This window comes from Poecile atricapillus, chromosome 3 (genome assembly GCF_030490865.1).
Source record: "Poecile atricapillus isolate bPoeAtr1 chromosome 3, bPoeAtr1.hap1, whole genome shotgun sequence".
Classification (NCBI taxonomy): domain Eukaryota; kingdom Metazoa; phylum Chordata; class Aves; order Passeriformes; family Paridae; genus Poecile; species Poecile atricapillus.
In genome coordinates, this window is record NC_081251.1 from 9738797 (window position 1) to 9761367 (window position 22571).

Sequence of the window (22571 nt, forward strand, 5' to 3'; positions counted from 1 at the left end):
TTCCATCACACACGGCACTTCATCTGCACATGCTTCATCACACAAAGTAAATGAGTGTTTTTCGCACTCCCCAACAAAGCATCTATTGTTTGTAAAGCACCTGGGTATGATCGTTGAATAACTTTTTATTTTTGCCTTTAGCCTCTACTCTGCTTTCTCAAGCACAGCTGAGTGTTTTCTTGTATAGTTCTGATCTTCCTGCAACTGTAGTACCAAGCAGATTGGAGAACCCTGTCCGTAACAATGCAGCTGTTTCTGCCTATTCATGTCCATCATGGTTAGACATTAACTGCTATGTTTGCATTATAAATTCAAGTGTAAACTTAAGCAGACCCCAAAGTCAATGTTTATATCTTGTAAACCTCTAAACATCAACATTTTATCTAATGTGTCTGTGCATGTGTGGAAGCACATGTTCCTGCATTAGTCATCCTTGATACAAAGCAGTTCCTTCTGTTTGATGTTTTAAACAATAAGTTATACGATATTTCCAAGATTGCTGTTGGCAATAATTACCGGTAGAAAATATGTTTTCCCCATAGGAAATTACAGTGCTGTTTGGTATTATTAGTTCTTACCACTGTTTTCTGACTTCTTCAGAGGAATGACAGAGATTGCTTCAAGAGGATAGGATAAACTGTAAATGAAACTAATGTTACACTTGACTGAAGAACCTTACAGTAAGACAGACAACTTACCAGGAAAAAATTGTGATCAGATAGTAGTATATTTCTTGATGTAAACTTAATTTGAAAAATTCTGACAACTTTTGCAGGTCATTTTGATACAAATGTGGCATTTATTCCTTACTTTTCAATTTAAGCAATTTTGTTTTAGATTTTAGAGTACTTTTCAAAGAGTTGTATTGCAGCATGTCAAAGCACAGATGAGCTCTGCAGCACATGAAAATCACAGACTCACAGAATGGATTGCTTTGAAAGGACCTTAAAGGTAATCCAAGTCCAACCCAACTGCTGTGGGCAGAGACACCTCCCACTAGAAAAGGCTGCTCAAAGCCCCAGCCAACCTGTCCGTGAACACTTCCAGGAATGGGGCACCCACAGTCTCACCACCCTCACAGTAAAGAATTTGTTCCTAATATCTCAACTAAAATTGCTGTCTGTCAATTTAAATCCAGTCCGTCTTGTCCTACCACTCCATGCCCTTGTAAAAGTCTTCTCTCAGCTCTCTTATTTCCCCATTAGGTACTGGAAGGTGCCATAAGGAGTTCCAGAGCCTTTTCTTCTCCAGTCTGAACAGTCCCAACTCTCTCAGCTTATCTTCATAGGAGAGTCTTTGGCAATAATCATCCCACTGAAATCAAATAATTTTATTCTTGTACCTTCTGCTTGTAGTCCCTCAGAAGGACAAGCAAAACTGTGTGTGTATCTGAACTTGATGTTCAGCAGTAACACATTTATAAATAAACTGTAAAATCTGTGGAGTAGAAATGATATTTTTCCTGATAGCCTGAGCAGCCTCTGAGATGCTAAAGCCAACTTAACTGGGACCTTTAGCATTCCCATGCAGTATAACTCTTTCTTAGATGCAAAAAAAAAAATCCAATCAGCCACTTGGGACTCTTCCTTTGGCTACAATTACTGGGAAATTTTCAATTTAATTTTATGTTTTCCTATTTACCTTTACAGAGGCCAGGGGTAGGAATTTAAAGTTGTCATTTAGCATATTTAAAAATATTTCTGAAGCATTTTGTGATCATGGATTATTGTGAAGTTATCCTGCTGTGAGGGAGATTTGCTAAGGAAGGCATCAGTGAAGTGTTCTGCAAGAAAGGGACTAAAAATTTGTGGAGGTTTTGTGGAATTCTCTTGTGTGACAGAAGAAAGCATCACTTCAGGTTTTCCATGTCAGTACTGCCAGTACCTGACAAAAGATGTCCCCAGTCTCTGCTGTGGTCCTTAGCCAACACAAGCAAGAGTCTGAAGTAATAGCAGTAATAGAAATTAAATGGCAAATGGTGAAATAGCAGATTCAGTCTGTGAAAAAATTTGACAGTAAATGATAGTTTTGTAAGGCAGAGCATCAAAAGTGTCATGGGAAGCTGCAGTGTCAATATGGAAAAGAAAGATGTATGGAAATAAACTGGAAAGAGACTAATGACAGGGTAATGAGCTTTCTTGTTTTTCACAGGGCATAAGACATGGCTATTAAAACCACTCTTCTTCCTCGAAAGAATATTTTCAAGTATCCACAGAGGTTGGAGCACATTCAGTCAGACCAGTGTCATGGGAGCTTTGGCTTCCTTAGCAATGAAAAGGTGATTAACATTGAAACATTTTGTAAAGGAGTCTTGGTGATAAATTCAAGGGAAAAGATAAAAAAAACCCTCTGTATCATGATGAGCAAATTTGTGCTCATGAATGATCTGAAATTATGGTGGAGAAAGAAAATCATAAGGGACAAAAGGACTACTGGAAGATGGTAGATATGGCAGGTGATGTGCAGGTCATGTAAATTTCTAAAGTATGGAAAATAAAATAACATTGCAACCTTCAAAAAACATCAAAATTATGAGTTAATTGTCTTAACAGACACAGGTGAGAGAACTGACAGAGCTGGAATATCGATATGAAGGGACCTCACACTCTCAGGAAAGGAGGGAGAAAGGAGGTGGATGGATGGGCTTATCTTTGCATCCACATATTAAAGAGAGACCTGTTGAATATTATGTCCACCAGAGCATGACAGATGGATTTATAGGGCTTCTAAGAAAATTTGGAGCTACCTGAAGTGCAGTATGTAATGTGCTTGATGGTTGTAGAGAAGGGAATCCACAACATGGACTGTTCAGCTGCTTCTTACAGTGCATTGCTTTACATACATATGTAGGTATTAAATATATATGTAATAGGGCAGAGAAAGCAATTGTGACACGAGTTTGATACAGAGCATTACAAGAGGCAGATTGGCCATGTTTTCACAAAAGGGTAACACCTGTGCTAGAACAGAAATACTTCACACGTTTACTACATAAAGCTCTATTCATTCACTAATCCCCTTAAAATCCTGCTATAGTCAGTGGAGAAATAGGTAACACTTGTCTAATCTGTCTAGGTCAGTACTTCAGGATGAGATGAACCGTGTACTTTCCTCTGACTGTGAAGAAAGAAGAATTAAGCTTTAGATACCCACATTTAATCAGGTGAATCCTATGACAGGTATAAAACAGAGATGTTTGCACTGAACAGGAGCCAACTGAAGAACACAGAAAGAGTTTTCAAGTAAAAGGCAGTAATTTAACTTACATGCCCATGGTAGATGAGGTAATATGTAATGGAGTACATGGGAACAAAAGTGATTCAGATTGGATTTTAGTTAATGATATGAGCAGAATTCTAGATGGGATTTCCTATGAAGATAATGAAACTTCCATAGTGCGCTTCCTAATGGCAAGGTGCATAAGTATCTGCTGAAAATAACATAGTATCATTGATTCACTTCAAGAAAAAGAGACCAATGGAGATTCCTTACAGTCCTGTAATGTCATACATACTTGCTTTAAAGTATACTTGATTAAATGTACAAGAGTAGCATGGAGAATTGGAACCCTTAATGAGGGACAGTGTACCATAGAAGAACCAAGCAAAACAGGTAAACAGATGCAACATAGAATGATTGAGGAAACCCAAAAACAGGTAAAACATGCCTAATGTCAGACATTAAAAGCAAATCTGAAAGTTCATAAAGTGTGGTCTGATTGAGTGTCCAAATGAATCTGCATTCTGCAGAGTGAATGCAGGATACAGTAATGTTAGGAAAGGACCTGCAAAGATAGATAGGTTACCTCTAGAAATCAGCTGAATATAAGACTCATGGTAGCACTGAAGTGTGATCATCCATACTGCTAAATTGTTAAGGAATTCTGGTATGGTTTGAGCCTTCTCCAATTAGCATTCTCCTAGTATTCAGGCTCAGTTGAGTTAGCACTGCCATGCATTGTCCCCATAAGTAGTTTGGGCTGGGGAAGAATCTAATTTTGTGGAAACAAGCCATTCTATTCCACTTGGCCTTAGGGCCTCAGAATAGTTCCTGGCTCCATTTCATATACTGGTGCAGATGTAGCCTATATTTGCACCTGCAAAAGCAACCGCAGTTCCTCTGAATTTGTCCACACTAGAAACTCTTACAGTGTGTTCTTCCAAGGTTGATGCTGCTGAAACCGTACTATCTGGACCTTGAAGTAAAAATTTGACTTTGTGTTTCTCCCTGTATCCATTCCAGAGCATAGCTCCTATTAACTTATCAAATAGAACAGTACTTTGATTTGTAGGACTTAATACATTTACACTTACAGCCACAATCTTGTTGACAGAGTCAAGATAATCTAAAGCCAGCTGCAGTAGGGAAATGAAGTGAGCTCGGGTAACCCTTTGTAGTCTTATGTTTGTCTGATGAACAGGCTACTAAAGAATGTGTGTGTACATCCATTAAATTGTCTAGATTGGGGCTATCTTCACAGCCACTCATTTTTGTTGGAAAAGGAACTATTTTGATGATTTCCTGAAAATCATTAGGCAATGAAGTTGAAAGGGATTTTTTTTCCTTTGTTATTGTCCCTTGTTTCATTAGTATGGCATCTCTTTCTGTCTATTCTTTCTATCACAGCAAATTAATTTCCTTAGCCCAGCAAAGAACGCAGTATCATTTTTATGTAATTAATGTACAGACTACAGAGCAAACCACACAGAATGAACTCTAGTCACAGCACTACAGCACAGAGCTGTTTTTAAATTAATCAAGGGCATGTATATCTCTGAAAGTTTATCAGGATTAAGTCAGAAATTCATAACCTTTTCTATTTTATGGATATGTTCACCATGTGTAAGTAATTTTTTTCAAGAGTTCTTTCCATAAAGACATAGTTCCAGATTATCTTGAACGACGTAGTGTGACCCCTCAGTTTTTAGTGTGAATTTTTGATTAATTTAGCCCTAATCTAATCTTTTTCTTGCAAATAAGCAGGCAAATCTTCTTTGGATATTCAATAATCAAGCAAGAATTTTAAAGACTTGAGGAAAAACACATATTTCAGTTCAAGAACTGGAAATCTCTGTATTGCTTCAAGAATCCAGTACAAAGTTTATCTGTCCTGAGTTAGAAACATGTTTCTTCCTTGAAATTTGCACAGCTTCCCAAGTTCTAGCATAGATCTCTTGATACCCAGAATCAACTGACAAGAAATTGGTTTAGAATATAATTATAAAGTCTTTAGAAAACAATAATGATAATAATAATGCATGTATTTCTTAAAACTCAGGAAATTTTCTATTTCACACATTGTTTGCTTGGCTACACTGTGGCTGTATCAATGTGTTTGAAGTCTAGCTCTATAGATGCAGGTATCCATCTAACAACTGGCTGCTTGAATTGGTGATTAAATAACCTGAAGCACTGAAAAGATTGATTGATTTCAGTCATTATTGTTCGTGAAAACTAATAATTTAGCTGAAGGATATTAAGTCCTTGCTGTGACACTTTGAGTTAAAGAGCTACCAATGATATAAAGCACTCTATTCTTTTCTGGATCCTTGATTTGAGTCCAATCAGGGGTCCTCTATCACAAAACCCCCACAAATAAATCAAACACATTTTGGCACAGTTTGTCGACTTTGCTTAGCAAATGTATGAGACTGAACTGACACTGATCCTTAATCACCTTTAATCCATGGAGAGGGTGGCGGAAAAAGGTCACTGGCAGGATCATGGGGAGAAGCTAAGTTGGCAGTAAATTTCATAAGCCTGACCTGGGAATAAAGGAGAACCTTCCATTTCCAAGGTAATCTGTGTTTATAAAAGATCTGCATATAAAAAGTTACAGAATGTTAAGAAGGTATTTATGTGTTAAGAACACAATAAACATGGTATTTGTCTGTTTAAACTTTGATTCATTTTTAAGCTCTAGGCCTAATTGTTTATGATAGTTAATTAACACTAGCTCTTTTTGTTATTGAGTCTTGGTGACCTGGTTATGAATTACAAGGCATATAAGCAACTTGAGATGGAATAGAACATAATAAACTTTGGGATTCTACAGCTGTCAGGAGGTACCTTGGCCAGTTTCTGTAGATTTGCAAGCACATTTTTTTGCTTGTTTTGTGAGAAATAAACCCGCATGAAGGAATATTTACAAGGGCCATGATAATGGAAAAATTCACTATTATCAGCTTCACTTTCTGTGCTTTGGATTATCCCACTGACTCAGGCTGACTCGTCATGCATCAGTCCAGTATATGCAAAAGTAGATTTGCATATACAGATTTGAAGTAATGACATTATACCATGAAAATTAAGAATAAAGCCCACTCAAATTTTCTTTACACGGTTAAACCAGATCAGCATATGGAATAAGCAAAAAAGATGTTTACAGGAAATACTAAAGAGCTTCTACATGTTCTTTTCCTAGAAATCCTTGGCTGATTCAAAGCCAAATTGTTAGGAGCCTGTTTCCTAGATAGGAATTGAGAGTGCAAAGGCACTGAATGTTTGCCTCCCAGGCAAAGAATTAGAAAAAATAATTTTTATTCCTTTCTTCCAAAGTGTTTTTAGGAGAGAACTGCAGTTTATGACCCTCAGTGGGTAAGGAGATGGCTTCAGAAGTCATATCCCTGTGAGACAGGATTTAGGATTTCACTCCAGCCCTGATCCTGCAAACCATCCTTGCGCAGTAAAGAGCTTTCAAGCCGCTGTGTATGTCTGTGACTGGAGTTGTGGAGCACTCACACTCACGTCTGTGAGAACACCCTCCTCATTTCAGGGTCTGAATATCCAAGTTATCAAGAGAACCAATGTAAATGATGTTAATCTCATTTCCACATCCCATCATAGTTGTGCCCTGGTGGGGTTCTTCAGACACTGAATGTTCTCATGGCTTCTCACTGGTGAAATCCCTCCTTCAGGAGGGTAGAACTGGCTTGCTTTTGGGAGGAAGCTCTACAAGTGCACAACTTCTCATAAAGCTTAGGCAACCACTGCATACACCTTCATTTTATGCCAGCTTATTTCTGTCAGTCCCTAACAGAAGACACAGCAGTTTCAAACCACAGGACAGCTCTCATCCTGCATCTATTTAACACTGTCATTTCAAACATTCCTGCTGAAAGCAAAGAGACAGCACATCATATGCAGAAGTGTGTGGCTTTCAGTATTAGGTCCTCCAAGCTTTTTTTATTGGCTTCACTAAACCAGTTCAGAGAAAGATTTTAAATTCAGCAAGCAGAGTTTTCACACAGAGGCATGTTTTGACTTTAGGTACTTTCATACTAACCCTTGGTTCTGTTTTTTGAGGTTTTCTTCATCGGATAGCTGTGAAGATTTTGTTACTTGATCACTGTAAAATGCAACGTTCAAGGTAGTAGTGGGCAGTTCTAAGGGAACATGATAAATTTGGCTCTGTAAATTTCATTATTGATAAAGAAATATATTTTTCAAGGACTAATTAATAGACATTTTTACAAAATGTTTTTCACTTGCAAGTATTTTTATCACAGTCTACAAAACGCACTTCATTGTCATAGCAGCCTGAAGCATGTTTTTAAAATGAGAAAACTGAGACATAGAGATTTTTTAATTTGCACAGGGTCTCAGAGGATTTCAATGATAGTTCAGAAAAATTTCAGGCCTCTTGACCTTTTGTCCCACAGTGTTACCTTTCACATGTAATGATTTTTCAGAATACTAATTTCAGTCTTACTTTTACTGAACCCTGGATATTTCTCTCTTCAGTGAGTAGTGAGAGATAGTGGTGGATGCCAAACAGACTGAGGCTACACACTCACCCTAATCCAGCATGGACACTGAGGTCACAGCTCCAGCAGAGCTTCCACACAGCCCATTATGTGCATTTCCTACGTTTGCATTTTGCGCCATAGTCCTTCCTGCAGGTTTCTGGATGTGCTTTATTTTGTGCAGTGACTGGTTCTGCAGGTTTGGGTGAAACAGCTTCACATAGGAAGTTCAGCATGTGGGCTCTACATTGCATTTTATATTCTACTTGAAATTATGACAATAAAAGCCAGTAAATACTTTTTTCCAAGATTCTCGGTAATGATTCTGGGAGTCTCTAGAGATTTCCTGCTAAAGCAAGCATTGGCACAGGTTGGAAATCTTTCCAGTAACACCAGGTAGCAAACACTGAGAAGGTGATATCATAGGACAGCCTCCCTCTTCAAACCTAGTGGAAGATTTCAGAGGCCATTCAGCTTCTGGTTGTATCCAGTTCACAACCTTATTTTCAAAGCTGCTGAAAAGCTCAAAGTAACAGTCCTCAAGAGCCTTTTGAAATTACTTTCTAATTGCACACAAAAGAAGTAAGTTCTGAGTTATTTCCTTAGAAAAAGCGCTTGGTATTCATGAAATAAGGAAAAAGAACAAGTTTTTTTGAAAAGGAAAGAACTAAATATTCAAAAAATGTCAAGGTTAGCAGAGTATAGCATTAGGAAATAGCAGAGAGATTTCTCCCTGAACTTGTGACTTAGCTTTTGAGAAAAATAGCTTTTCTGAAGAAGCCCAGATTGACATTCCACAGCAGCAAGAGAGAAGGTTACTGTTCCTGCTTTATAATGGTATATCTTTAAATACAGCTTTCCACAGACATTAAACATCTTACAGTAATGTGGATTAGAGGGAAGCAGTGGATTTAGGATATTTTGACCTTAATAAAAATGTTTACAGTATCTCCCATTATGTTCTTCTGAGAAAGTCTGGGACATGCAACATACCTGAAGCACCTACTAGACAGATGTATGACTGCCTGGAAAATAGAATTCAGGAAGATTTTTGGAAATGGAAAGATGTATCTAGTAGGGTTTTGTAACAATGTTATCTTTAGTATTCAGTAGCTGTTAGGGATGTGACTAGCAGGATACAATGTGTGTGTTTGCTGAGGTTACAGAAAGCGCCATGCTAGAAGAATATGCTGCAGAAATGCTGGAGAGGGACAGGATCAAAGTGACCTTCACAAGCTAAGAGAAGTGCTGGAGGGCAAGGAGAGGAGAATGCTATCATTCCTTAAAGAGCCAAGTTGTTCTGTACATAAATGTTCTACAAGGGTGGTAAATTACTGGTTAAGAAATAGTTCCACAAGAAAATATCATGGGGCATATTGTGGGTCACAAGTTCATGTGGGTTAACGTGTTGTAAAATGAGGCATGATTCTCATACCTATGAAGAGGCACAAGGGGTGAAAGGTGCAGCTCTGCTGTTGAAGAGAGAGACACACTGCATGAGCTGAAATTCTGCATCAGTAAAATTCAAGAGAGAGATGAGCCACTGGACATGTCCACGGGAAAACAAAAAATAGTAGTAGCAGATGTAGAGAATGCCTAAAAGGTTAGGTTGATATAAGTATAGGGTTTTCGGCCTTTGTAGAGATTTGCCCTAAAAGTAATTTTATTAATTGTGTTTAAAATTAGAGGAGCTCAGGGCAAGACACTTAAAGTGAATGTGTCAAATATGTGTGTGGATCAGTTTCCTGTGGCAGCAAGGTTCATAATTAATTGCATATGACATTAAAAAGTATTTCCTTTTATTGTTTTGTATTTAAATATATTGCGCTCTAAGAGAGGGAGAGACAGTGTGTCATAAACTATTATGAACATGATGGCAACAGATCTTTAATTGTACTTCTTAGATTGTTTTCCCCATCATTCGCAGTTTTGCAGTGTCACTCAGGGGTTGTGGCTGACAGCATACAGAATAGAGGGTTCTTCAGGTGTGGTCACATGGTGGTAGTGATACTTCACTTCAGGTAGTGGTACACATTTCTGTAGTGGTACTGCAGAATTTTGTATCATCCTCCTCTTACTATTTGTGAAACTTGGTATATGATCTGATTGGACTTTTGAGTTAACGCAGATAGTGAACACCAGGATTCTGATTACACTCCTTGCATTGATTTATAACCTTGTAATGGAAAAAAACTACTCTGGGTTTTTTTTCTGCATGTATCTTGATTTCTTTAATTTTAACTTCATTAGTGCATTGATTATTTTCTCTCTTCTCATTGGCTCTCTCACATTCTCACTGCCTGTTCCTCACAAACTGACTAACATTGTGTACTGTGTAAATGCTGTCAATAAAGTACTTATCCATTTACCAGATCATTAAGAAATAAGGTACACATTTGTTTTAATAACAAGCTGGACAAGAATACTAGGCCAGGATTCATTCCACCTCAGTTTAGGAATTTAATTCAGATTAAGGTCTGAAGGTTTTATCACTGAAAATAGTGAGTAGTGATTTAATCCATAGTAGAAATGATCAATTTGCCAGGCGTGTTCAGTGATTATTTGGAGATTTTAAAACAAAATTTCAAATTGTGTTATTTTTTACTATTTATTTAAATTGTATTATTATAAATTTATTATTTTAAAATTGTGATTAATCTAGACGTTCTTTATTGTTATGAAGACCAAATTATCTAAGCCTAATTTTTTTATTTGCTTCTAAACTCCTTATCATATTAAAGCCTTTCATTTTAAAAATTATTAATTCCAGCCAAAGTTTGTTGTGTCATATGTGAGAGAGTTTTTAAAAGACCTGTAATTTTTGTCATCTGGTTATGCATACTGAAGAATTTAAAGATCAGTAAAATCCTATTTTCCTTTGTAAAATCAGTAGCAATTAGATAGTATTTTCTACTCCCAAAGCCATAGAACAGGGTGTTTCTTGTGTAGCAATATTGTTATTAACTCAGCAATTCTCTATTTAGAGTTCTTTCAAACCCTTAAGCAGACCTTCTATACCCGATGTATTCTGTGTTCTTTCTCCACTGTTACTACTTCTCAGTATCTCACTACTCAAAGAGAAATTGTTTTTTCTAGAAAAAGAATATAGAGAGCAGAAACCTCCTGAGTGTATTGAACAAGAAAGCTGGATGCCATAAAGGAAAGTCATTTATCTTCCAAACAGCATCGTTATCTTCTTTAGCTGCTCTCTTAGCTTGTACAAATTCTGTTGTAGGTCTCTTGTGACTGATATACCTAAGGAATATTTTATTGTTTATTTTTAAATCCTTTAATGTTTGTTCTTGGAAACCTACTTCTGCTCTTTGCAATTTCCTCTTACTTAACGCCTGCTGAAGTTTAAGTTCCTGTTTATTAGTTTCCCTAGGATCATGTTTCCAAAATTTGAAGGATTCCTGTTTGGTTGAAATAGACTCTTGAACCTTGCTGGTCATCCGGTTTAGCTTAATCCTGCCTTCCTGGTTCCCTTTCTTGCACAGTACCCAAACCTTCAGAGACATTTCCTTTTGAAGTACTGCTTTTATTGTCTTTGCTGTCCTAAGTATCTCTGTGACTAATCTCAGTTTGCTACGTGTGTGAATTCCATTATTCAATTCTTCAAATCTTATTATTTACTGAAAAAACCACACAAACCACCCAGAGCTATGAGCAGATGGCACCAAGAACAGGAGGTATGACAGAGGAACCAGGAAGATGGGAGAAGGGGAGCAGGACAGTATTCACTGTTCCCACTGTATGACTGAACTGGGCGTGGAGAGCTCAGAGTCCCAGTAGCATTGAATCTGTTGGGTTCTGCACTGAGGGCCACTGGTATTGTCATCCCTGGCCTCCATCCACTGCAGGTACTACAAGGTAATGCAGAAGCTCTGCCTGCCCATGTGCTGTCTGCTGTGGCCTGCTAACAAGAACTGCATTCTGGGCTGGAAGATAGAAGTCTTGACATACTGAGATCCTCATATAGTGTGTTTGGTAGAAGTCCTGTTGCCACAGATACCCTGCCAAATCCAGGCTCTTGCACTTAGTGCTTTGTGAAATCTAAGTCCAGTGAGCCACCTTGGTCACCTGAAGCACCAGCAGTTAGAGTAGCAAGGGCTGCTCTCCACATCCTGCCTTCTGACATAGAGCAGGGCTTTTGGCAAACAGCTTCATTTATAGGCAATAATTGTGAGCACTGAAGTCATAGAGTTACCACATTAGAAGCAGAACCCAATGGGAAATTAATTACATACCTATGGAATTACTCATTATGGACTCACAGAATGGTTTGGATTGAAAAGGACCTTAAAGATCATCCAGTTCTAACTCCCCTGCCATGGGTAGGGACACCTTTCACTTGACTTGGTTGTTCAAAGCCCCATCCAACCTGGCTTTGAACATTTCCAGGGATGGGGCAACCACAGCTTCTCTGAGCAAGCTGTGCCAGAGCCTGAATCACCCTCACAGTAAAGAATTCTTCCTAATATCCAATCTAAATGTGCTCTCTCTGAGCTTAAGGCCATTCCCCCTTGTCCTGTCACTCCATGCCCTTGTGAGAATACCTTCTCCATCTGTTGCAGCCCGTTTGGATACTGTAAAGTGCTATAAAGCTTCCCCAAATCCTTCTCTCATTCAGGCTGAACAGCCCCGATTCTCTCAGCCTGTCTTCACAGGAGAGTTGCTCCAGCCCTGTGGGCAGTTTAGTGACTCTCCTCTGGACTTGTTCCAATTGTCTTTCCTATCTCTTATTTTTTTCCTAGTTGATTTTTGAAGATGCATTCAAAGTGTGTCCTTATGAAAACCAGGTGTTTAATTCATCAGTTTGGAGCTGAATTGAGAAGACAAGCCAGTGTCAGGATATGAGCTCAACAAAGCTGTAGATGCACAACTTTTGCCAGCTGCACCACAGGATTGGATGTTTGGGTTGCTAGTCGTGAAACTACACAGAGACACCTTTTCCCAGCACAGTAGGATGGGAGCAGCAATTTTTTTGGATTGTCCCTTTCATTATCAACCCTTTCATCTTGTCAAGGAAAGGAAGCTCTTGCATGAGCTGCATTCAGTGTTTAATTGAAGAAGGCAGAGCTCTGCAGGCCTATAACTGAATTGCATCTGCTTTGGCTGGCTCAGAAGTAGGTATTACTTCCTAGGAATTTTATTTTTCATTTGAGAGCACTGGCTTTGTCTATTAACATTTGATCTCCAGTGCCATCTCTCATCTCTCCAGTGGCATTCTGTTTCCTTAGAACACTGCTGGAATTCAGCCAACTCCATGTTTTGGTCACCACCAAAGATGTGACCTATGTGATTTCCATTTCCTCCTCTATCCCACAGTTTGAGAATGTTTTACTCCTGTCTCAAAGCAGCATCAGCTCCAACACTGTCATTAACTACCTGTGCACAAAACTTCATTGGTTCAGATTTTAAAAATTGTCAGAATATTTCCATTTTCTCCTGTTTTTCAGGAGAGGATTTAGTATTTTAAAATACTTTCAATCATTCTGAGACCTAGAAATTGAAATGCTTTTGGATAATTTAGCCATGTTGGTTTTACAGACTGGTGAGAAAGAATATTTTCATTTATTCCCATATATAGGTTATGAATGTCTCTGTGATCAGAGGTCAAGAGAGGTTTGGCCATTTTATAAGCCAGTAAGCTGACTAGTCCAAAAAAAGAGATAAAAGAAGTGCTAATTCTTTGGCTGGCTTCACATTTCTTCAGTTCAGCATGATGATGACAGAAATGGATAGCCCTTATTAAAACACACCTTGAAGATCCTCTCATATTCTGAAAACATAATGCATGGAACAACTCCTGATTCTGCAGTTGAACACATGAGGTTTGTTTTAGCAGCAAAATTCATCATCTACAGTTCTTGTTCAAAGCCAGGTTTTGGACTGTATGTCAAGCTTCTATGGGTTCTGTTGTATGAAAAGTCAGGCTAGGTGGACACAGTGTGATCCTTCTGTGTCAGAATGTTTAAATTGGTGAATATTTAGGGATCCAGACAAACCAGCCCACTTTGCAGAAGTGCTTAGTTCCCATTGCTGTCTAACATACATGGGACATGCCAGAACTCAGGACTTTATAAAATTAATTAGGTGTCTGAATGGTAGACTCAATCATTTATTTCTGAGACAGTATCTTGCAGATTAACTGAAAATAAATTGCACTAAGATCTTCTTAATTTTTTACATTCCAGAAAGCTAAGGCTTAGATGTTTGGTGTCCAGTCCAGTCCTGACTGGACGGGTACCATCAATTTTATGGAGGACAACCACATATTTGTAGTTACCATTGTTTTTATTATTTGTTGTGTTGAACGTTTGAATGACTTGCATACTGAGATCTCAATTTAATCATCTAGTGATTGCTAATGCCTTGTAATGTATGTTTTGTATTTAATGCTCAGTCTTGAAAACCCTTCTTAGGGATTTTCATACTGACCTTTACCTTTCTAAAAGCATTTAGTGAAAGCTTCTGTGGTCAGGAGCGAGAGAGAGTCATCACCACAGGCTGATTGAGAAGTCTGTAGGATAGATGGAGTTACGATCTGAAGATCCTTTCCATTAATTATGGAATTAATTAATAAGATATAGCTTAATTCAATCTGTATGCCTTTCTAATCATTTGATTGCGTGAGATAAACTCTGCTCTTTCTGTCGGTGGCATTCTTTTCCATGGGATTGTCAAAATGACGACTGCTCTAGTTGCCCTGCTATTTTGCAGTGTCCATATTGTTCTTTCTAACAGTTTTGATATGTATTTACATTATTGCCTGTTTCTTTTTCTGCAGCCAACATCTTGTACATGGCAAGCCAAGAAATGATGAAGGTGGTGGAGAGAGACAGTACAACCATAAAGCAAAATTTAAAGAAGGTAACAGTTTAATCCTCAGTTTTCAAAGGAAGCCCAGATACATAAGGAGATGTTATACCCAGTTATATTTGTGCAAAACCAGAATTTCAGCAGGTTCAATTCTGATTGTTTGTTAGTGTCATCACATTAACTTTGGAGAAGCCATTAAAAGGGTCACTGAGCCTTAAAATGTGATCCACACCTTTGCAAATGTAGCACTTGTTATGATCAGGTGTACCAACCCATCTGGTTTGTTTTCTTTGCTGGAGGAGAAGCAGTCTGTGTTCTGGCTGGGCATAAGGTGTGGTCCCCAGTGGGGCCTGTGGTTACCTGGGTTCTGATCACAGGCAGGTGGCCAGCCAGGACATGAGGGACTGATGGACTAAAGCCTCTGACTTTGCTGCTGGAGAGGTTAAGAAGAGCATGTATCCTCTGGGCTGTGGGGTCTCAGTTGTTATCATGGCATTCTGCAGGCTTAATCTTCTGTGGCTTCAAAATGAAACAGAGAGGAGTCAGCAAAGTTATGGCTCCACCATTTCAGCCATTGGACTGCAACGTAAAGAAATTCCTCAGAGGCTGGAGCTACTGCTCTATAGGTGAACTAATTAATTTCAGGGACCTTTCTCACACTGAACTTTGTTGTCTGTATGGATTTATTGTTGAAAGAGATTCTGTAAAGTTCTTATCTGGACCAATCACATTTTCCCAGTCACAGTTCAGGGGTTGGCACAGACCAGGAACTGTTCTAATTGGAGTTCTGATGTGGTCACCCTGTGGTCACCATGTTTTGGAGGCTGAGATAATTTAATACTGTGACCATGATCAGACAATTCCAGATGGCTTATGAGCCAGAAAACTGTCACATTTAATAAACTTCTATTGAGATAGCCTCTGTGTGAGTAGATAGTCAGTATGCATATTCTACTGTGTCCCCTTCCTTGTCTCTATTTCTTTATATCATCCCTGTCTTTTTTGCTGGAAGAATGATTTTAGCACTTTGCACTAGAAGAGATTTTCCTCAGAGAATGGAGTTTTCTAGGACAGAGGTCCTAGATCTCTTTAAAATAACTCTGTGCCTTTTAAATAGAAATGGTATAAAGTTCATTTCATAAAACAGTCTTTTTTCTTGTGGCTGAAAATAGACTTATTTTTTATTTAGGCCCTCTGCCTTCTCTGTGCTTTGAAAGGTATGATCATATTTTAAAGGAGTTGAAGTAGCACACGTTAATAGGGATCCCTGCACTGTACCTGGCATGCCTGGGCTTTCTCATTTTTGTTGCAGAGCACTCAAAGTTTTGCACTTCATGGGGAATCTCAGTGAAGAGATTGAAGGGCTCATCTTGCAGACTGCAAATACTCCCATTGTCTTAAATAAAACTTTCCATGGATTGATCCCATGTCCAGTGAATTCAAGGAAAATGGTTGATTTTATTGACTGAATCACCCCTCCAAGTGTCAAGGAGCTGGAGGGTCTGCCTGTTCCCTGAACAGTGAGCAAGGCTGACCCCACAAAGGCAGTGCTCTCTCCAAGCAGGATGCAGTCCCACAGTACCTGAGCAGAGCACAGGAACAGGATCTATTGACTGTCCCAGACAAGGCAAAGCAATGAAACAAGTCCAGCATCCCTCCAGAGAATCCAGTCAGGAGCAAAAGGGGACAGGGGCAGAGACAGGAGTGGAGACAAGGCTACAACGTGAGTTCAAAGTCTATCCAGCAGGGATTGCCAAAGACAAGGTGGAAGGGAAGCTGCAAGGTGGGAGCCATCCAAGTACCATGCTATGTACAGTGTAGATCTGCTGTGGTCTGCAACATGGGGCCAGGGCTGGAGTCACTCCACTGTATAGCTTGGGAGGCTGAGACTAAAGAAGGACAGAGCTGGAGACCCTGGAGCCCTGTGCAGGGAGTGTGGGCTGGGGGCCAGGCAAAGCTGGTGAGGGTTGTCAGTGCCCTGAAGGGAGGGACTGCAGGTCCCTTTGTTGCCAGGGCACAAAGTGAAGAGTGCAGGAGCAGGATTCCAGGTGCTTGTGGAAATGTTGATCACAAGCACATGTGCTTGAAGTCAAGCAAAAATGCTTTGTTGGGTGGGACAGTGGTGGTGACAATCAGCTGCAGCTCCAGTGACTTCAGGTGGTCTATTAAATGCTTCACATTACAAAAATTCTGATTTCTTGTACTGAATGAAGGCCCATAGCCAACAGTAAGAGTTTGCATGTGTCCTAGTCTGCTTCATCTGTGCTTTTGTTGACTCTGTCAATGTAAGCATGGCCTTGGCAGGCAGGAGCTGTTTTAAAACTATGTTAACTTTCTTTTATTGATTCTTCTGTGTCCTCATACATGTGCGGCAAACATACTCAAGAAGACAAAAAGCTGAAGCAAGCTTGTGAGAGTTAGCAGACTTAAGAAAAAGCAGGTCTAAAAGTGAAGCTAAATGCTTCTCTTTTTTCATCTTCTAGTAATTTCTGGGAATGTAAGAATTAAGGGAAAAATTTTAAGTTGGCATCATGTTAAATTTGAAGAGTATTGACAATAAAAATGGGCTTAACTTATAAAGGTTGGAAGTTTATAAAAACAGGAACTATAGTCCAAGTTGCTATAGAGCTGGCAAGTTGTTACTTCAAAAAATTTATACTGTTTAGTAGTCACTGTGATCATATGGTAAAAGCCAATCTTAACACCTGACTTTGCCAGCTGCTGTGGAATAGAAAAGTTATTTCTGGATCTTATTTGCATTCTGTGATCTGAAAGAAGAGACATAAAATTATTCCAATCTTTCCATGTCCAGGTTTAACTATAATTAATACTAGCTAGGGACCAGGAGAAATTTTATCACCAGACTGCAGATTCTTAGTCTAACAAACTTAATTGTTTGGATTTATGTTGAAAGAATGGGACTTGGAATATTGTTTGGATAATTAAGTGAGGTTTTTCACTTAAACTCTTTTAAAGTCAGGAGTTGTGCACATTAAATAGCAGTGGAACTGTATGAGGAGGATGGAGACCTGTCTTCTAACAAAGCAATATATGATAGAGCCTTTGAAATATTGTGTAAAACTATTTGTCCGGATCAAGCAGTACATGGATGTACTGGAATTTGAGCTTCATATTGCAGTGACACGGGGGGTTGTGATAAACCAGAAAATCCAAACAAATAAGGTAAGGGATACTGATAAAAGACTTCCTCAGCTCTGGAGGTTAATTATTAGCTGATCATGTCTAAAGCAGCTGAGCTACCCACGTTCTTTCGCTGTAATAACACCAGCTCCCTTTCCTAACAGAAGCTGGAGGCAAAGAGGCTGCTGAACTAGAGGAAGTTTATTGTAATTCCTGCACAAAAGGAAGTGGGTGTAATTCCATGTTCTTAAAAGATGGATCAGCACTGAGCATCATGGAGCTTTTACAAACAGAATAAAAAAAAATGAAAAAGCACAGGAAAATTGATGTGTTGGGCATTCTCTAGCAAGCCTGGAATGGACAATGATATTTCCTTACAGAGATTCTCTACAGCATTTAGCTTTTTAAGTTTGCATCATGCCCTGCTCATTGCTCTCTTTTAAGACTTCGCCTTATTGACTCTTTTTCTAAGCTATAAACTGATTATAATAAATAAAATCTTATATAGATCAAGAAGATAATTGCATTAAAGGGTAAAACTAGGGTTCTTACAGAGGAAATTCTCTTAAAATAATCACCCCTCAGATTTTGTATTTATTGAGAGATATAGCTGGTTTATTAGTCCATGTGTAATAACACAGTAGTCCTATTTTGAAATGCAGGATCTGCTCCAAAGCCCTTTTAAATCCAATGAAGAGCTTTCAAAAGCTTCAGGAATTCTTGCATCAGTGAACTTTTATAGTGGTTCATAATTTTTTAAGATCATAAACCATCTCCTCCAACTGCAAATCAGGATTCTTTTGGTTGGCATGCTAAACCAAAAACATATATAAGTTCCTTGAGTTTTTTGCCAGTGGTCTGGTGTAGCAGTTGCATTGATTGCGTAAAGAAAAAGACAGGAAACATCTGAAGTAGAGATACAAAGATGAAAAAAACCCCAGCCTGTTGTGTGACAAGAAAGATATAAACTGGAAATTTATCGACGTATTAACCTATTTTCACTCAAACTGTGGAAGTTTGTATTGTAGGTGGTTTATAATCACCCATGTATAGATGGTTAAGTGGGAAAGAAGTACAGTTCTGAAAAAGCTGAACTAGTGGAGTCTATGTTTACTATTTTGTGCTTATTCCAGTGGTGTATTTTGAATTTAAAGCAGTGCAAGTTTATATCACACCAGTGATACCATAGATAATGTGTTCTCCAAGAGTATCAATTAAACAGTGACATGCAGGGATTTAGAATAAAGGCTGAAGAATGAGGTATTTCCTTTCCACAGAGAAGTGCTAGGCTTTTCTTTTGCAAAAGTTGTCCTTGCTAGAGAAATTTTTAAAACTAAGCAACCAAGAACAATTTTGACCCCTGAAGCAGCTGTTTTGATATTGCCCAGTGTTTTTGTTTGAGTCACTGTAGACGTCCATGGGGGTTAGTAATTATTCCCAGTGACAGGAGCATGATCTGAAGATCCGTGCTTAAAGGAATGCTACAAATACTTTACCTGCCCACAGCCTGAGTGAGGTGCTTGCCTACATTTGTGAAAAACCTTCCAAACACTTTCTGAATAGGTGCAGAGTGTTCTCTCTTGCCAAGATCACCTCTCTTTTTGGCTGGTCTCACATCCTTTCTGTCCCGCACTCCCTGGAGGAACAGAGTTGAAGCCAGGGAAGTTGCACATGTGCTCAGGGATTTTGGTGCCTGTGTCATTTAACCTCAACAACCTTCTATTTGAAGTGCCCAGGATGCCTGATCAGGGATCAACAGCTTCTCTCCTTGGGGGAAAAGGATCCCAGTGAGCATTTTAAAAAATGAGTGTTCCACAATACACGTACCTGTGATGTTTCACTTACTCTGTAACTGAGCACCTGTTACCATCATTTGTGCTGTGTGGTATTCTAGTAAAGAAGTGATGACAAGAATTTCCAAAATTTTTGGGATGGGTATAAGATGTATGCTGCACACAATGAGCAAAGACAGCAATATTTCCCCAGCCTTCTGAAGAACTTTTAAAAGTTACCACTGACCCCTTACTACCCCTTTATTTCTTACCTCCTACTGTGCACATCACTGGGGAACATTGCCTTTTGCAGCCAGATGCTGATCCTGCTGTTGCAAGAGAGATTTGACTGATTTACCATGAAGTCCCACTGAATGTAGACAGTGTCAGGCTGATACTCAGAGGGAAAAACTGTTTGCAGTAAATATGGTTGGAAGAATCTATCCCAGCAGTAGTATTGCTTAAATAGTCGTTTCAGGTCTGTTTGTTTTTATTTTGGTATTTATACAGACTTGACTTCTGAAATATTCATGTTCCTGACACATCTAAATATATACTCTCAAAATGCTTTTAAGTCTTTAAAAGTAAAATAGATAATATAAATAAGTTAATCACCCTGATTTGTTGACAAATCCTGTGCATCCTTTTTAAATCACAGTTTTACTTTGCATTAAGTTTGACACATCATTATTGGTGAGAAAGTGGAAATAAAAGTGGTCTTTCTTGATCTCATGTGTCTGTGTGCAGAGCAGCTGGTAGTGTTGATAATAAACTGCAGCAGAGTTAAAGAGAAGCCCTCTTCCCTTTGTTGATTTACCAAGTCTCAACACAAATAAAGGCATGAAAACTGTGTAGATCACCATACTTGAAACTGGGAAGAGCACTCACACACCTGGAATCACATGCAAAGTAACTGCTACATCAGGCCCTATCTAAGGGATTGCATCCTAAATTTTCTGATAGTAAAATGTTTCTCCATTTGTTTTCCAGACAGGGAAGGTGGTTTTGTTTCTTATTTATACTGGTTTAAAAATGCTGGCCACCATTATATTAAATGAACTCACCACAAGCACTTGAGCTACCCATTACACCTTGGCTACAAGTCTTACAGGTCGGTATTTAGAAAGAGCATCATGGACTCCAGATTGTCAACTGCCTCTTCTCAGAACAGTCCAGCTGAAAACATTTGGTTTCACACTGCCCTTGGAAAGCTGAGAAAACCCAGTTCTGGTAAAACAAGCTGAGAAGCAAGTTCCCAGGACCTTACCATCAAACTGGATGATCTCAACCATGGCAGGATCATGAGGGAGAGAGATGGTATCTCAGAGAACCAGATCCCAAAGCATTTAGAGCTTCTCAGGACAATGCCAGCTCTTTAAATTCCCAAAAGCCAAAGTACAACTGAAGCAAATTTTAAAAATGTCCCAAACCAGTCTGTTCCCATGTCGTTTATCCTGTTCTTTTGGCAGGATAAGGTGGAGACACTCTGATAATTTCAGAGAAGCTAAGTAATTTTCTGTAAACCGTGGTTGAAACTAGTTTTCAGCCAAGAGCAAATAAAACTGCTGGCTGGTTACTGTCAAGAGATGTCACCCAGAGAGAAGCTGCTGGGGCAGCCAGTGAATGCATGTGGGAGCAATACTGATAAAATATGAGTGTATCAGAGACAAGGATTTCATCAAGGACACTGGTGCAGTCCTGCTGTTGCACATGTGCCTCTCCTTTATATCCACAGAGATCAGCCCTTCACTCTTGGCCATCAGCTGGAGTGGTGCCTGCCCATGCAATAAGATCCTAAAATTGTTATAACATGCACCAAATTCCAGAGAGATAGAAAAATATAAATTAATACATTTTAACTTTTTTGATTTGTTTTTCAGTGCTGGTCTATGACACAGAAGAGGCAAAAAATAAATCTCTGTAATTTTTACTTCTGTGAACTGTCATACATACTATAACAAGTGCCAATGGAGTCAACTGCAGGAAATCTTTATTATTTTCTTAGAAACTCTTTAAAATGTAAACATCCTGTTGATACAAATCTCAGATTCTTTTGATGTTTACTTAGCAGCTGCCATCATTGTGCAGTGTCAGAGTACACATACCATATTACAGGGTACGAGGCTGACAGAGCCCTATTTGGATTTGTGTTTTATTTTACAGAAGCTAAGGGTGAAAATACTTCTGAACCATTTAATGGTAAATCGTCGTCTAAGAATACTACTGTTATTTTAAAGCTATTTGAAGTTTAAAAATTGCATAACTATTTCAAATGCAAATTGAAATGGCTGGCAAAAACAGCCCACGTCCTCTTCACGGTGCCCTCAACAGCAGGTCCTGAAGGAGGACATGTTTCAGTCACTCATAGCAAGTAGGATATTGCATCAGGAATCATAAAGTATTTGTCATGTCCAGTGGTAGCTGCCATTTCCCTTCTGAGTCAGGAATATCTGGAAGTCTCACCATTCAATATTGCAAAAGAGCAAAAGATAATCCTCTCACCCTCATGGCAGAAAAGTTTAAAAAAATGCAAATATTGGAAAGTTTAAGCCAACAGCAAAAGCAGAAAGAACTTCCTGTTTGTTGTTTTGCAAATCTGTTTATTTTTAAGCTAGTCTGATTATTCTGGGGGCTTGACTCATCATTACTGAATGCTTAGATTGGCAGCAGCTTTCCATTGCTGGTGCAGTGGTTGTGCTGACTCAAGATGTCTTTACAGCCATCCTCCATCCACAGGAAAACGTGCACTTTACAGATCCATGCAGGCCACACAGTGCATGCCAGTGTTCCCTACATTAATGGAGATCCCATGTGTCTCTGGTTACACATGGTTTGTTAATTATTCCTGCCTGCCTGCTGCAGTAGCAAAGCTCCTGATCTTAAAATTAAGATGGGAAGATGGATTCTGGAAACTTCTTTAAATGTATCTAAAATGATGATGCTTAAATGTATTAGGAAAGAGCTTGACATTTTAAAGTCTGTCTATTTTATGTCTATGTATGATGCAGGCAAAGAGCAGATAAATTTTGTCATTGAAAAGGAGATCCTCAGTTTCACAAATGGCAGTCAAGTATCTGTCAGGTTTCCTAGG

At 38.9% G+C, this 22571-nt stretch overlaps 1 protein-coding gene across 2 annotated transcripts in view; it reads left to right on the top strand.

Annotated features, from left to right (window-relative positions):
* LDAH (lipid droplet associated hydrolase) overlaps positions 1-22571 on the top strand; it is a 107084-nt gene that overhangs the window by 76711 nt on the left and 7802 nt on the right. For both annotated transcript variants that reach the window (XM_058836254.1, XM_058836256.1), the window contains one exon: positions 14536-14618. In XM_058836254.1, the coding sequence (XP_058692237.1) occupies positions 14536-14618 (83 nt within the window). The remainder of the gene's footprint in view (positions 1-14535; positions 14619-22571) is intronic.